The sequence below is a fragment of the Saccopteryx bilineata genome, chromosome 5 (genome assembly GCF_036850765.1).
Source record: "Saccopteryx bilineata isolate mSacBil1 chromosome 5, mSacBil1_pri_phased_curated, whole genome shotgun sequence".
NCBI classification, from domain to species: Eukaryota; Metazoa; Chordata; class Mammalia; order Chiroptera; family Emballonuridae; genus Saccopteryx; species Saccopteryx bilineata.
Window position 1 is genome coordinate 6,718,445 of NC_089494.1, and position 14,541 is coordinate 6,732,985.

At 53.4% G+C, this 14,541-nt stretch overlaps 1 protein-coding gene and 1 non-coding gene across 2 annotated transcripts; one reads left to right on the plus strand and one right to left on the minus strand.

The window, feature by feature from the left end:
- Positions 1–1,754: 1,754 nt before the first annotated feature.
- On the minus strand, positions 1,755–5,105 carry LOC136306908 (intestinal-type alkaline phosphatase-like). Its single transcript, XM_066233731.1, has 11 exons — positions 4,931–5,105; positions 4,732–4,848; positions 4,504–4,619; positions 4,158–4,332; positions 3,742–3,914; positions 3,379–3,513; positions 3,212–3,284; positions 2,962–3,096; positions 2,668–2,859; positions 2,327–2,443; positions 1,755–2,209 (listed from the first exon to the last, which is right to left on the minus strand). Exons 1-11 carry the CDS (start codon positions 5,001–5,003, stop codon positions 1,914–1,916), a joined length of 1,602 nt encoding a protein of 533 aa, XP_066089828.1. The 5' UTR covers positions 5,004–5,105; the 3' UTR covers positions 1,755–1,913.
- Positions 5,106–7,522: 2,417 nt separating this feature from the next.
- Positions 7,523–7,627, plus strand: LOC136307141 (U6 spliceosomal RNA). Its single transcript, XR_010725824.1, has one exon. It is a non-coding gene; the product is annotated as a U6 spliceosomal RNA (small nuclear RNA).
- The last annotated feature ends 6,914 nt before the right edge of the window (positions 7,628–14,541 follow it).

The following is a 14,541-nucleotide window of genomic DNA, read 5'->3' on the forward strand; positions in this document are numbered from 1 at the left end:
TTTTAAAACATAGGGTTATCTTGGGTTTTGAGGCTATTTATGAAACAAACATGGGGCACCTGCCTACAACAGGAGGACAGAAATCATAGCGGGATTCTAACACAAGCCTTTGCACAATCGGCGGACGGAGTTCCAAGCGAGTGTGATGAGTCAGCAAGCCCAGCGAACGACGCCCTCCTTCCCTTGTGCCCCCGCCTTTCTGTGACAGCCACTGAAATCTAGAATTGGAACCAGCTGCCCTGAGAGCCAGGTCTTTGAGCTGACGTTAGGCAGTGTTAAATCAAGAATTTATAAATAAGGAAGCGTGCTTGATCATATTACTATTTCTAGTGAGAGCCAAGCCGTTTTCTGCACCTTTGTAGATGGACAAAGATATTTGTAATTCTGTTAAAATGCATTAAAAAATATGGTGGATCCCACCTTGCTGAAATTCTTTCCTGGCCCCTTGGGGTGGGGTAGACACTAGCTATGGTGGCGTGGGTGCTCTGGGATGTTGGCCTTCGGGATGGAGGTCAGAGATGAGCATGGCACCTGCACCTACCTCCCTCGGGTTTCTCATCCCTACATCTGCGGCCCTCCTTGCCCCCCTCTCACAAAACAACAGAATCAAGTCTTCTCCCCACTTGTTGGCAATAAATGTAGCCGGGGTGATGTGTTCAAGAGTCAGGCCATGTTATGCCCATGCTCAAAGCCTTCTGATCCACATCACCCTCTTGAGCTCCTCCCACAGCTCCTCCCCACCCTCGGGTTGCCCCTCCTTTGATCCGGCTATGGACTCCAGTAGGGCGAGACTGCTGCCTCAGGATCTTTGCAAGGCCACCCTTCCAGAATTGCTCACGCCCTCTGCCTTCAGTCTGGGTCTACCTGCTGCTCAGGGAGCCCCTCCCTGCTCACTGACCCCCTGAGCCGAGTTACCTTTCTCCTCCCCTGACTCATACCCACACTCTGTGTCCCCACACACTAATGCCTCTCCAGATCATATCAGCACTGGTATTACACTGTAACAGTTCTGTTGATTATTCCCGAGTCCCTCCCACAAGAGAGGCCCCTGGAGGGCAGGGTATGCCCTGTTCACCATCTGTGCCAGGGCCCACGTGGCCTCAGGGTGCAGGCAAGGGCTGTTCTGGGGCGTCCTGAGGCTTCTTGGCACTCCTAGCCTGAATGGGCATTGGCAGTGACCATGTAAGTAGCTGAGTGACTTGGGACAGCTCACACTTTTCTGTGTTTCATCTATTCCTCTCCGCAGTGGTACCAGGCCCAGGCCCGGTGCTTCTGCCAAAGCCTCCCCTCCCCCAGGTGACCCCAGCAGACTCCACTCTCAAGGTGCCCTCAGGGTTGGTTGTGGAGGGACAGGAAGCTGCTTTAGCTGTCATCAGGCCTCTTCCATGTTGCTCAAGTCTCAGGCTGCCCAGTTTGGGGCTGGGGAATCCGGAGCAGCCTAGGAGGACCGAGAGTACAGTAGGAAGGCCACCTCCTCAGCCTCCAGGGTGCACCAGGGTCCAGGACGAGGGGACAGGATTGGACGAAACAGAAGAGGTCAGGAGGCTCTTCTGAGGGGAGGAGAAGAGAGGGGAGGGGAAGGAAGGGGAGGGAGGAGAAGAGAGGGGAGAGGAGGGGAGAGAAGGAGGGGGAGGGAGGAGAAGGGAGAGGAAGAGGAGGGAGGGGAGAGGAAGGGAGGGAAGGAGGGGGAGGGAAGGGAGGGGAGGGGATGAGGGGGGAGGGGAAGGAAGAGAAAGAGAAGGGAGGGGAGGGGGCACTGTTAAACCAAGTGAGGCTCATTTATTGCCAACAGGTAGGCCAGAACATAGGGTCCCAAGGTGGGTCCTGGGTCTGGAAACTGTGGGCAGGGCTGTGGCTGAACACTGCGTGGAGGCCCAGGAAGAGTGAGGGCCCCTGATGTGGGGATAGATGGGTTAAGACACCACGGTCCCCAGCAGCAGCCACAGAGCCCCAGTCACCAGAGCCAGTGAGGGGCCTGCGGCCAGCCCCGGGTGTGCAGCGTTGGTGGAGCCAGCGGGGGGTGGCAGATCACAGTTGGTGTAGGGCTCCAGGCAGGCAGAGAAGGCCATGACATGCGCCACCAAGTGCTGCTCCTGCACACCGTGCATCAAGTGCGCCTGTGGGCCACGCGCGAACACCGCCACATCCTCCCCACCGTGGGTCTCTGACGACAGGGGCACAGCTGCCTGTGGCTTGTAGTTGGGGTCCCCTGGGCAAAGATGGGGGTTCTGGATGAAGGCTCAGGACGTTGGGGCAACCGTCCCCCTCCTGCGAGTTCCCACTGAGGCCCCTGCCTGCCCACCCGAAACCGAACGGGTGCACTCACTGCTCTGGTTGTCGCTGACATCTGGCCGGGAGCCCCCGCTGATGGCGAAGCCAGGGCCATTGCCATAAAGGATGGAGGTGTAGGCCTTGCCATCTGAGGCCGCCTCTGGAGCCAGCCCTGCAGGGAGGAGGGGACCTGCATGGCGCCACCGAGCTCTGCAGCGCCCCGTGTGTTATACCCAGGAGCCTCTTGCCTATTCGGTGGCTTGATCTGCACAAGAACCCTGTAGGGTTATTGCTATCATGACTGCATTTGACAGACGTGAAAATAGAGGCTCAGGGCATTTTCTGACCCGTAATTCAGGAAACGGCACTTGCTTCAACCCCCGCCCCCCAGCCTACCGAAAATGGAGCTGCCACGTAGGGTGTAGCCACCAAAAGTAAAGACGTGAGAGTGGTCAGCGGTGACCATGGTCAGGGTGTCCTTCTCGCTTGTGAGCTGGCTGGCCTTGTCAATGGCGTTATCAAAATTCACAGCCTCAGTCAGCGCCATGTATGCTTTGCCCGCATGATGACCTTGGTCAATGCGGCCCCCTGCAGGGAGACACGGGGTGGGGGTTGGAGGGTTGGGAGGAGGTGAGTGGGTGATGGAGAACCTGCCCACCTCCACTCTGCAAAGGGCTGCCCCTCGCTCACCCTCCACGAAGAGGTAGAAGCCCTTGGGGTTCCTGCCCAGCAGGCGCAAGGCCACTTCTGTCATCTCCACCAGGCTGGGGTCCTGCCAGGCCTCTCGCTGGGCCTCATACTTCATGTCCTCGGGCTCAAAGAGGCCTGTGGGAGAGGGGGCTGGGCTCACGGACCGGCCGTGGGCTGGGCTGGTGCGCACGCGCTTGGCTGCCCAAGGACCCAGAAAGACGGCGCGGGGGCGGGAGTGGGCAGTCCTTACCCATGAGACGTGTTACAGAGGGGTCCCGGGACGCCTGCATGAGCGCCGTTCGGTTCCACACATACTGGGCCCCCTGGGGAGGACGAAGGAGGCCTCAGCCACAGCCCTACGACCAGCAACCCTGCCCTTGTCCCTGCTCTGCCACCTGCGCCCACGAGCCCCATCACCTGGTGCTTGGCCTGCCACTCCTGAACCAGGTTCCGCCTGTCCACCCTGACTCCGCTCTGGGTGGCATCAGCAGGGTACTCAGGGTCTGGGGTCCCCTTAGGGAACATGTACTTGCGGCCTCCACCCAGGATCACCTGGAGCCAGACGAGGAGGGCAGGTGAGCTCGGGGCCTGGCGGGCCCTCTGCCCCCTGATCCAACCACCCCCAGGTCTGTGGGACCGAGTTGGCTCTGCCTACCTCCCACACAGCCGTCCCAAGTGCCCCGAGCCCTGCCCGACCCAGGACCTTGACGGTGGGTTGCCCAGGGCCGGCCTGCGTGGAGCTACCCCCTCCGCCCAGGCCGCTCGGCCCCCGTGACGCACGTCAATGTCCATGTTGGAGATGAGCTGCGTGGCGATGTCCTGGCAGCCCTCCCGCAGCGCCTGGGCTGGCATGTCGGCGTCCGAGTACCAGCTGCGGCTCACCGTGTGCGCGTAGGTGCCGGCCGGGGAGGCATGCTGTACCCTGGTGGTGGTCACCACCCCCACTGACTTCCCTGAGGGGGACGAGTCCGGGTGAGCCCCTGAGGTCCGTGAGCCTGACCCTGCCCACCAGGCCTACCCCTGTCCACTAGGGTGACCTCTGCCCATCATGCTGACCCTGCCCACCAGGCTGACCCCTGTCCACCATGCTGACCCTGCCCACTAGGGTGATCCCTGCCCATCTTGCTGGACCTGCCCAGCAGGCCGACCCCTGCCCACCAGGCCGACCCCTGCCCACCAGGCCCGCCCCAGCCCACCTGCTTTCTTGGCCCGGTTCATCACGGAGATGACCTCATTGCCACGTGTTGTGTTGCACTGTTTAACTCGGGCTGCCGCACTGACACCAATGGTCTGGTAGTTGCCCTTGACCCCACACAGGTAGGCTGTGGCCGTGCCTGCACTGTCTGGCACTTGTCTGTCCACGTTGTATGTCTGGGGACAGAGACACCCTCGGCTCCACTCTGGGACAGACACCCAGCTCATGACCAGACCTGTGCTCCTAACTCAGGCCCCAACCCTCCTCCTGGGGCCTTCCCTCCTGCCAGGCCCCCTAGGCCCACCCACCCTGGTGGTGGGCAGCGCCCTGCGGCCTCCCAGCCCTACCTTGGCCAGAGCCACGTATGGGAACTGGTCCATGGCCAGGGGCGTCTCAGGTCCCAGGCTGCCATTCAGCTGCCCCTTTAGGATCCGAGCTGCTGTCACCGTGGGCACCCCCATCCCTGAAGGAGCAGAACTCTGTCACGCCCGAGTGCACTGGATGCTGTGTCCATAGGCCGCCTTGGGGCCAGGGTCGTGGGGGTTCGGGGACGTGGATAGGCCTTGTGCACTCACCGTCTCCCAAGAAGAGAATGAGGTTCTTGGCAGCCGTCTGGATGGGCTGCAGCTTCTTGGCCACGTCCAGGGCCTGGGCTGCCTTGTGGTTCCAGAAGGCGGGATCTTCCTCCTCAGCTGTCCGAGGGGAGAGGGAGGCCAGGTCAGCGCCGGGGGGAATGCCCGTGCGTGTGGGGTCCGCGGGCAGGAGCCTCATTACCTGGGATGAGGCCGAGGGAGAGCCAGAGCCTCAGGCCCAGCAGCAGCAGCAGCAGCACCCAGGCTCCCTGCATGGTGGGGGCCGGCGGGGCGGGACTCCGCAGGGGCTGGGACCCTGGTGAGGCTGCGACTTGGACAAGGCTGAGACACCAGAGTACCTGCTGCAGTGACTTGGACTTAAATAAGGGAGGACTTTATCCCTGGCTGTAAAAGGTCAGGTCCCTCCACGTGCCCCAGGCAGCCATCCTGACCACGCCCCAGTCCTGCTGGCAGAGGGTGGTGGCAGGGTGTGACTGAGCCTTGAGACTTATTTCCTGTACAAGGCAGGGCCATCCCGAAGGGGACAGTTCCCCACTGTGGCCCAGGGTGCCATAGCCCTTAGGTGAGCAGCCTTTGCGCATTTTGAGGGGGCCAGCCCATCCTCTGCTCCTGCCGTGCTCAGGAACCGTCCCTCCTTCGTTTACGTGTGTGTGTGTGTGTGTGTGTGTGTGTGTGTGTGTGTGTATATATTCTTTTTTTTTTTTGTATTTTTCTGAAGTTGGAAATGGGGAGGCAGTCAGACAGACTCCCGCATGCGTCCGACCAGGATCCACCCGGCATGCCCACCAGGGGGCGATGCTCTGCTTATCTGAGGCGTCGCTCTGTTGCGACCAGAGCCATTCTAGCGCCTGAGGCAGAGGCCACAGAGCCATCTGCAGCACCCGGGCCAACTTTGCTCCAATGGAGCCTCGGCTGCGGGAGGGGAAGAGAGAGACAGAGAAGAAGGAGAGGGGGAGGGGTGGAGAAGCAGATGGGCGCTTCTTCTGTGTGCCCTGGCCGGGAATCGAACCCAGGACTCCTGCACGCCAGGCTGACGCTCTACCACTGAGCAAACCGGCCGGGGCCCATGTCACTATTTTTTTAAATTATTTTTGAGAGTATGCTGATTAAAGCTGGGGACAGTGAAACAAGGAATTGCTTAGGAGAAGCCACAGGAGAGCCCAGATGGGGCTGCTTTGGGTCACTAGAAAGAGAACAGGGGCCTTGGCGACAGGCTCAGGGGGTTATCCAGGGGCCAGCTGCTGCAGCTGTTGCTCCCTTGGTCACAAGTCTGGTGGGACCCTTCGTGCTTAGGAGATGAGCACTGAGAGGGAGGTAAGGTGTGGGCGCTCCGGGAGGGAGAACTGCCCACCTCATTCTGCTCTGAGCTTCCTGTGAACTAGTCCCAGGCTGGCTCTCTTCTGGGTGCTGAGGGAGGGGGAATGTGGACAAAACAGAAAGTAACTTCACAGGGTGATCTTATCACCAATTCCTAACCTGGCAGTTCACTGTGAGCATATAACCTCGTTAGTAAAGGGTTAGCTTTGCCTCAAGCAAGTCCTAGCCGTGATTCTTGTGCACCTGGGTTAACATCTTTGAAAGGCCCCCTTTCATACCCCTCAGAAGAAAACCACTCCCCAGAGAGCACATAACCTTGTCAACGACCCCACACTCCGGTGGGGTCTCACCTTGCTTTCTTACGCCACGCCCCCTCCCCAGTTCTGAGCTTGGAGGAGGACGCACGCTGCCATGCTCGTGAAGCCTTTCCTTCTTGGTCTGTTGTGATCTTACCTCCGGATCCTTTGTTTGGCTCAGATACATTTTTATAAAAATTCTCTACAGGTTTAGACATTCTTACGTCGGCATGGACTGGCTGGGTTCTGAGTAAGCCCACCCAGGACCACCCTGTAGACCCCAACCAGGTGCTAGGTAGCAGCATGGGCTCTTTGAAACCTACCTGCGGTAGGCAGCCGTTCCTGGCTTTGAGCTGTTCTTAGCCAGCTCAAAAGAGAAATCTGAACGAGCCAGGGAAACCGTGCCGTGGGCTGACGAGCCCCACGATGGTCCGTCTCCCTTCAGTACTCCGGCAAGCTTTAGGCACGGTTTGTACGGAGTTTCAACTGGCGAGTATTTGCAGCTTAAGATGGGCAAAAGGGGGCTCCTTTGAAACCTCTAAGTTAATTTTTGTCCTGGCTCCATAGCTCAGTCAGTTAGAGCGTCGTCCAGATACACCAAGGTTGTGGGTTCAATCCCAGGTCAGGGCCCATACAAGAACCAACCAATAAGTGCATGGATACGCCTGACCTGTGGTGGCACAGTGGATAAAGTGTTGACCTGGAACGCTGAGGTCACTGGTTCAAAACCCCGGGCTTGCCTGGTCAAGGCACATATAGGAGTTGATGCTTCCTGCTCCTTCCCCCTTCTCTCTCTCCTCTCTCTCTAAAAATGAATAAATATAAAAAAATTTTTTTAAATGCATGGATGGATAAGTGGAACAACAAATCAGTGTTCCTCTCTTTCTCTATCCCATTTCCTATCCCTCTAAAAAAAACCAAACAAACAAAAAACCAAACAAACTTTTTAAAATTCAGAAAATAATATTTGTGTGCTCAAGTGGAAAAACCAGGCTCTCCAATGGAACTGACTGGGTGGGGGGCTGCCCTCGATTGGGGCACAGAAACCTCTCAGAGGGAACACAGGTAGGTTTTGTTCAGGAAGTGAAGAACATGTTAAAGACGGCCTCTGAATTCTCAGGTAAAACCTCTGCTCTTCAGGAAGTTAACGAGAAACTGTAGTGCCCCTTTGGCAGCACATATAATAAAATGGGAACGACCGTGAAGATTAGCAGGGCCCCCTGTGCAAGGATGACACACGAGTTTGTGAAGCCTTCCATGTCTAAACAGTGATGACGACAAAGCTTTTAGAGACATCTTAGAGACGGTCCCTAAACTAAAGAGGGCTTCCGAAGCTGCCCAGTGCCAACGCCCCCCTCCCTTCCCCCTTCTCTGTCCCCCCTTCCTTCTGAGCTCCTGTTTCTGGACTTGTCCTCTGGTCTCCCTTCTCTCCTCTCCCCTCCGCCGTCACCCTCCACTGACTTAGGGGAAAATAAGAATGGAAAGCCAGACCAGGATAGGTTAAAAAAAAAGAAATAAACAGCCTGACCAGATGGTGGCGCAGTGAATAGAGCATGGAACTGGGTTGCGGAGGACCCAGGTTCGAGACCCTGAGGTAGCCAGCTTGAGCGCAGGCTCATCTGGTTTGAGCAAAAAGCTCACCAGCTTGGACCCAAGGTCACTGGCTCCAGCAAGGGGTCACTCAGTCTGCTGAAGGCTCGCGGTCAAGGCACATATGAGAAAGCAATCAATGAACAACTAAGGTGTTGCAACGCGCATTGAAAAACTAAAGATTGATGCTTCTCATCTCTCCGTTCCTGTCTGTCTGTCCCTGTCTATCCCTCTCTCTGACTCTCTGTCCCTTAAAAAATAAAAAAGCCTGACCAGGCGGTGGCGCAGTGGATAAAGTGTCAGACTGGGATGCGGAGGACCCAGGTTCGAGACCCCGAGGTCGTCAGCTTGAGCGTGGGCTCATCTGGTTTGAGCAAAAGCTCGCCAGCTTGGACCCAAGTTTGCTGGCTTGAGCAAGGGGTTATTCGGTCTGCTGTAGCTACTGGTCAAGGCACATATGAGAAAGCAATCAATGAAAAACTAAGGTGTCGCAGCAAAAAACTGATGGTTGATGCTTCTCATCTCTTTCTGTTCCTATCTGTTTGTCCCTATCTATCCCTCTCTCTGACTCTCTCTGTCTCTGTAAAAAAAAAAAAAAAAAAAAAGTCAAAAAGAAAAAAAAGAAAGAAATAAACAGAAGTTCTTGTAGTTCCCTTTAGAGAAAAACCAGTCTCAGAATGAGGGGACCCAGCAGTAATTTACTCCCGTGGAATAAAGCAGAATTAAGGAATTTAACTAAAAATTTTCCTAGTCCTCTTTTTTTTTTTTTTTTTTTTTGTATTTTTCTGAAGCTGGAAACGGGGAGAGACAGTCAGACAGACTCCCGCATGCGCCCAACCGGGATCCACCCGGCACGCCCACCAGGGGTGAAGCTCTGCCACCAGGGAGCGATGCTCTGCCCCTCCAGGGCATCGCTCTGCCGCGACCAGAGCCACTCCAGCACCCGGGACAGAGGCCAAGGAGCCATCCCCAGTGCCCGGGCCATCCTTGTTCCAATGGAGCCTTGGCTGCGGGAGGGGAAGAGAGAGACAGAGAGGAAGGGGGGGGGGGGTAGAGAAGCAAATCGGCGCCTCTCCTATGTGCCCTGGCCGGGAATCGAACCCGGGTCCCCCGCAGGCCAGGCCGACGCTCCACCACTGAGCCAACCGGCCAGGGCCCCTAGTCCTCTTCATGACCCTGTCGGGTTCACAAGGAAATTTGATTTAATTGTTAGAATATATGATCTTGGCTATTCTGACTTGTCCTTAACTAATACAACCATCAGTTCTGCCCTGGCTGGATAGCTTGGTTGGTTAGAGCGTTGTCCTGAAGCGTGAAGGTTGCAGGTTCAATCCCCCCGCCAGGGCACATACAGGAACAGATCGATGTTTCTCTCTCTCTCTCAAAATCAATCAATACGTTAAAAATAATAACACACCTATCAGTTTCTGAGAGCAAAGCCACAGAATGGCTAAGTCAGTTCTGCTGGCAAACTTCTAGAGAGGATTTGTGTAAGGCAGTCAGGTGGTGGAGGCCAGGCGAATTGAACAGGCCACACAAGAACCACGGAGCCGGAAGGCACGAGTTCTTTCCTGTTTATTGGATTCTCACGACGGCAGGCAGATGAATGGGAAAACCGCGCCTCAGAGCAAGCACCCACAGCCTCACACAGGCTACACACGCGTGGTTCTCTGCCCCGCGCTCACACTAATCATACAGAGTGCTTGCAGTCGGAAAACAAGCGAGCAGGGCTAACCACTGCTGTTCGTCCTACAATTTGTTAAAACAAAGAGAAACAGGCCAAGAAAAAAATGCAGGGAGTTAAGCCTATAGGCTCCACCAAGTCATCTCTGAGATTTCCCCCCAGAAAACAGAGTGGATGAAAATCCAACAATATCGCCCTGGCTGGGTAGCTCAGTTGGTTTAGAGCATCATCCCAATACGCCAAGGTTGGGCTTGATCCTGGTTGGGGCACGCATAAGAATCGATCAATAAGGCCCTGGCCGGTTGGCTCAGCGGTAGAGCGTCGGCCTGGCGTGCGGGGGACCCGGGTTCGATTCCCAGCCAGGGCACAGAGGAGAAGCGCCCATTTGCTTCTCCACCCCTCCCCCTCTCCTTCCTCTCTGTCTCTCTCTTCCCCTCCCGCAGCCAAGGCTCCATTGGAGCAAGGATGGCCAGGGTGCTGGGGATGGCTCCTTGGCCTCTGCCCCAGGCGCTAGAGTGGCTCTGGTCGCGGCAGAGCGACGCCCCCTGGTGGGCAGAGCGTCGCCCCTGGTGGGCGTGCCGGGTGGATCCCGGTTGGGCGCATGCGGGAGTCTGTCTATCTCTCCCCGTTTCCAGCTTCAGAAAAATACAAAAAAAAAAAAATCGATAAATAAATGTATAAATAAGTGGAACAACAAATTGATGTTTCTCTTTCTCTCATCAATAAATAAAACATAAAGGATATATTTTTAAAGAAGAAAATCCAGCACCATCCATAAAAATCTGATGAAATAAATCATACTCGATTGCTTTGAGTGTTTTGAAAAAAAAATCTTCAAAATAACATTCAGGAGTGTCTCCTGTTTTAAGGCTCATCAAAGTGATCCAACGCTTAACTCAGCGTTTCTGGAAGGATGTTAGGAGCTTCTTTTTTTTTTTTTTTTTTTTCATTTTTCCGAAGCTGGAAACGGGGAGGCAGTCAGACAAACTCCCGCATGCGCCTGACCGGGTTCCACCCGGCATGCCCACCAGGGGGCGATGCTCTGTTGCATCCAGAGCCATTCTAGTGCCTGAGGCAGAGGCCACAGAGCCATCCTCAGTGCCTGTGCCAATTTTGCTCCAATGGAGCCTTGGCTGCGGGAGGGGAAGAGAGAGACAGAGAGGAAGGAGAGGGGGATAGGTGGAGAAGCAGATGGGCGCTTCTTCTGTGTGCCCTGGCCGGGAATCGAACCCGGGACTCCTGCATACCAGGCCGACGCTCTACCGCTGAGCCAACCGGCCAGGGCCGAGTTAGGAGCTTCTAATGGTAATTAAACAACATGACTTAAACTGGCTGACCACATATGCTAGCAATTCTGGCCTGTTGATTCTTTGAAACTACTCAAAGGGGAAAGTGACTACAGTGAATGAACTTCCAGCTCTAGCCCCTAAGCAGTCAGGTCAGAACTCCCCAAAGGACTTTTCAACGGGGGGCAGGGGGGGGGGATAGCCTGCTTTTACTGTAAGATGCCGCATCATCTTAAGGAAAGTTGTAGAAAACGGAAACGGGGTGGGGGGGGGGGCAAGAGCCAGTGTGGGGCTTCTCTGAGGACGAGGAGGGGGCACTTCCCTTTCCCTTCTCCTTCCCTTCCCAAAGCTTTATGACAGGGGTCCCCAAACTTTTTACACAGGGGGCCAGTTCACTGTCCCTCAGACCATTGGAGGGCCAGACTATAAAAAAAAACTATGAACAAATCCCTATGCACACTGCACATATCTTATTTTAAAGTAAAAAAACAAAATGGGAACAAATACAATATTTAAAATAAAGAACAAGTAAATTTAAATCAAACTGACCAGTATTTCAATGGGAACTATGGGCCTGCCTTTGGCTAATGACATGGTCAATGTGCTCCTCTCACTGACCACCAATGAAAGAGGTGCCCCTTCTGGAAGTGCGGCGGGGGCCGGATAAATGGCCTCAGAGGGCCGCATGCGGCCTGCGGGCCGTAGTTTGGGGACCCCTGCTTCATGAGAAATTAAGATGACCATAAAAGGGGAAACCACTAAGACATGGGCAGATACCGGGGCTACTCTGTCTGTTCTTCCCCCGCCCAGTAACGCTGCCCTCTCCCTCAGAGTAAGACTTCACCAATTTTAGGGATATCTAATAGACCGATTCTGTTTGAAAACTGAAACCTGCTCCCTTCCCACCAGGGGAGGTTACAGGGCAACACGTAAATATTTCTGCTAATCAACTCTGCCCCAGGTCACCTGACAGAGTGAGACTTTCCTGACCCCCGTGGTGCCCACATGCTCTCTTCTCAGCAGGATGGAAGGTAAATGAATCAGCTGCCGAATCAATTGGGAAGATGATTTTAAAGGAACATCCACAAGAGGCATTTTTTTTTTTTTTTTTTTTTGCAGCAACTAAGGAAGAATTACTGGCCACACAGGAAGAAAGTCAGAAAAGGAGGCCTTGGACAGGCTTGGGGGGTGAGCCCAGGACAAACTGCCACTGCCTGCCGGTGCCCTGGTCTCAAGTCTCCTGGGGTCCCTTAGAGGGTAGGAGAGGGGCAAGGACAATGTGCCAGGGTGGGGTGGGGGGAGGGGAAGAGGAGGAGGAGGAAGGCTCCTGGAAGGGAGAGCACTAAGTCTTGAGACAGAATGTTCACAGAATGCTCCTTAGGACAGACAGTCCTAGGGAACTGAGTCTTCCCAGGACAGACATGGAGACCAAGTCAGCCATTCCTATCAAAATAATTACTCACAAGCCATGGCCTCTACCCAATATTTGCCAATATCTTTTAAGACCTGATGTGCTGGCTGGAATTAAGCCCATTTTACTAGATTACATTTTACAAAAAATTTTTTATTGACTGATTTTAGAGAGAGGGGTAGGAGAAGGAGAGACATTGACTTGTTACTTATGCATTCATTAGTTGATGCTTGTATGAGCCCCTGACCTAGGACCAAACACACAACCTTGGTGTATTAAGACAACGCTCTAACCAACTGAGCTACCTGGTCAGGGCTATACAAGATTACTTTAAAAGGAGTTTAGAATTCCATGTAGGAACCCCTGCAATTCTCCTATTTTTCCAGTAAAGAAACCTAATGGGACAGGATGGAGATTTGTACAGAATCTCATAGTAGAAACAAAAGTTATCCCTGCCCCTTCAAAAAAGAAGTTATTCCCAGATGTAATGCCGGTGGTTGAGGCCAGGAAGGTTCATAGAGGATTCGGGCAGACCACAGAAGAAACCGCGGGGCGAAAGGGATCGGGCAGTTCCCGTTGACTGGATTCTCGCAGAGACAGGCGAGTGAACAGGCTGGAGAAACAACTTCTCCTGGGGCAGATGAGGGAACAGGAAAATTGCCCTCAGGGATAGTACCGTAGCCTTATATAGGGGACACCCCCCCCCATGTGCTGGCATCACTAATTAGGTAAAGTGATTGCAGCCGGAAGAGCAGAGCCAGCTTACTGCAGCCTCTTTCTCTACACCAGACATCCTGTGGTTCCAAATCCACGTCCTCTGTCACCAGCAAGTCCTCTGGACTGCCGCAACTTTTCATAACATTTATGTAGTGCCTTTTTCAGCATTCCTGTATAGAAAGACAGTCAATATCTCTTTTTCCATCACTTGGGAAGATCACCAGTGTATTCAGACCATAATGCCCAGGGACACAGAAAGTCCCAACCATTTCTCTCAGATACGAAAGGCTGATTTAAAAAAAAATTATTGGTGGAAAACAACAAAAAAAGAGAAAACAAAAAAAATTATTGGTTGATTTGAGAGAGAGAGAGATTCATTTGTTGTTCCATTTATTTATGCATTCATTGGTTGAGTCTTGTATGTGTACTGACCGGGGATTGAACCCACATTGGCATGTCGGGATGGCGCTCCTACCAACTGAGCTACTTGACCAGGGCACCAAAGGCTGATTTAAATAATGTAGGTTTTCTACTCTAATCCAGTATGTGGATGATTTACTTTTATGACTCCCAAAAGGACATAATTTACCTATGACAACAGCTAGTATAAAAGGGTATACGGTCTGAGGAGACAAACTAATTCTCTCTACCCCAAGTGAAAGGCCTTGGCCATCTTATATCTAAAGATGGGCCACTAATGAACCCTGCCAGACTCAGGTGAATCCTATCCTTTCCTGTTCCAAGAGCTAAGAAACAACCTAGGGGAGCTTTGTAGGGATATCTGGATACGGTCACAACCAGGTTCCAAATGTTTCATTAATGGCTCAACCTCTAGATGCTTTATTAAAATCAGATTGACTTGATCCTGTTCAGGATAACCTTGAAGGGAAACAGAGTCTAGAAGCTCTAAAGCAGGGGTCGGGAACCTATGGCTCTTGAGCCAGATGTGGCTCTTTTGATGGCTGTATCTGGCTCGCAGACAAATCTTTAATAAAAAATAATGTTAAAAATATAAAACATTCTCATGTATTACAATCCATTCATTTCCTACCCTTATGTTCATGGTTGCGGGTGGCTGGAGCCAATCACAGCTGTCCTCTGGGACAACAACAAATTTTTATTGGATAATGCCTAATGTACACGGGTTGTTGTATGGCTCTCATGGAATTACATTTTAAAATATGTGTCGTTCATGGCTCTCTCAGCCAAAAAGGTTCCCGACCCCTGCTCTAAGGGAAGAATGATCTAAAGCTCCCACTTTGGGACACCCTAATTATAAACTTCCTTTCTCCCCTTTTACACATGAAAATGAAATAATTTAGGAGCTCAGAAACGTGGAGCTGATCATGGTTCTGTAGGATGTTACAGACATCCTGTTAGACTTAGAACCAGACGGCTCTTTTCCTGGACAAGGGCCATTTCTGCTACAGCCATGTTATGCACACAAGCATGTAACCATTATTTTTTTTACTCTGTCAAATATTTGCTAAG

Excerpts from the sequence above, each read along its gene's own strand:
- LOC136306908 (XM_066233731.1), bottom strand. The coding sequence starts at position 5,003 with ATGCAGGGAGCCTGGGTGCTGCTGCTGCTGCTGCTGGGCCTGAGGCTC. Across the intron at positions 3,097-3,211 it reads CTCTGTAACACGTCTCATGG|GCCTCTTTGAGCCCGAGGAC; the intron begins GTAAGGACTGCC and ends CCTCTCCCACAG. Across the intron at positions 2,444-2,667 it reads ACGTGGCAGCTCCATTTTCG|GGCTGGCTCCAGAGGCGGCC; the intron begins GTAGGCTGGGGG and ends TCCTCCCTGCAG.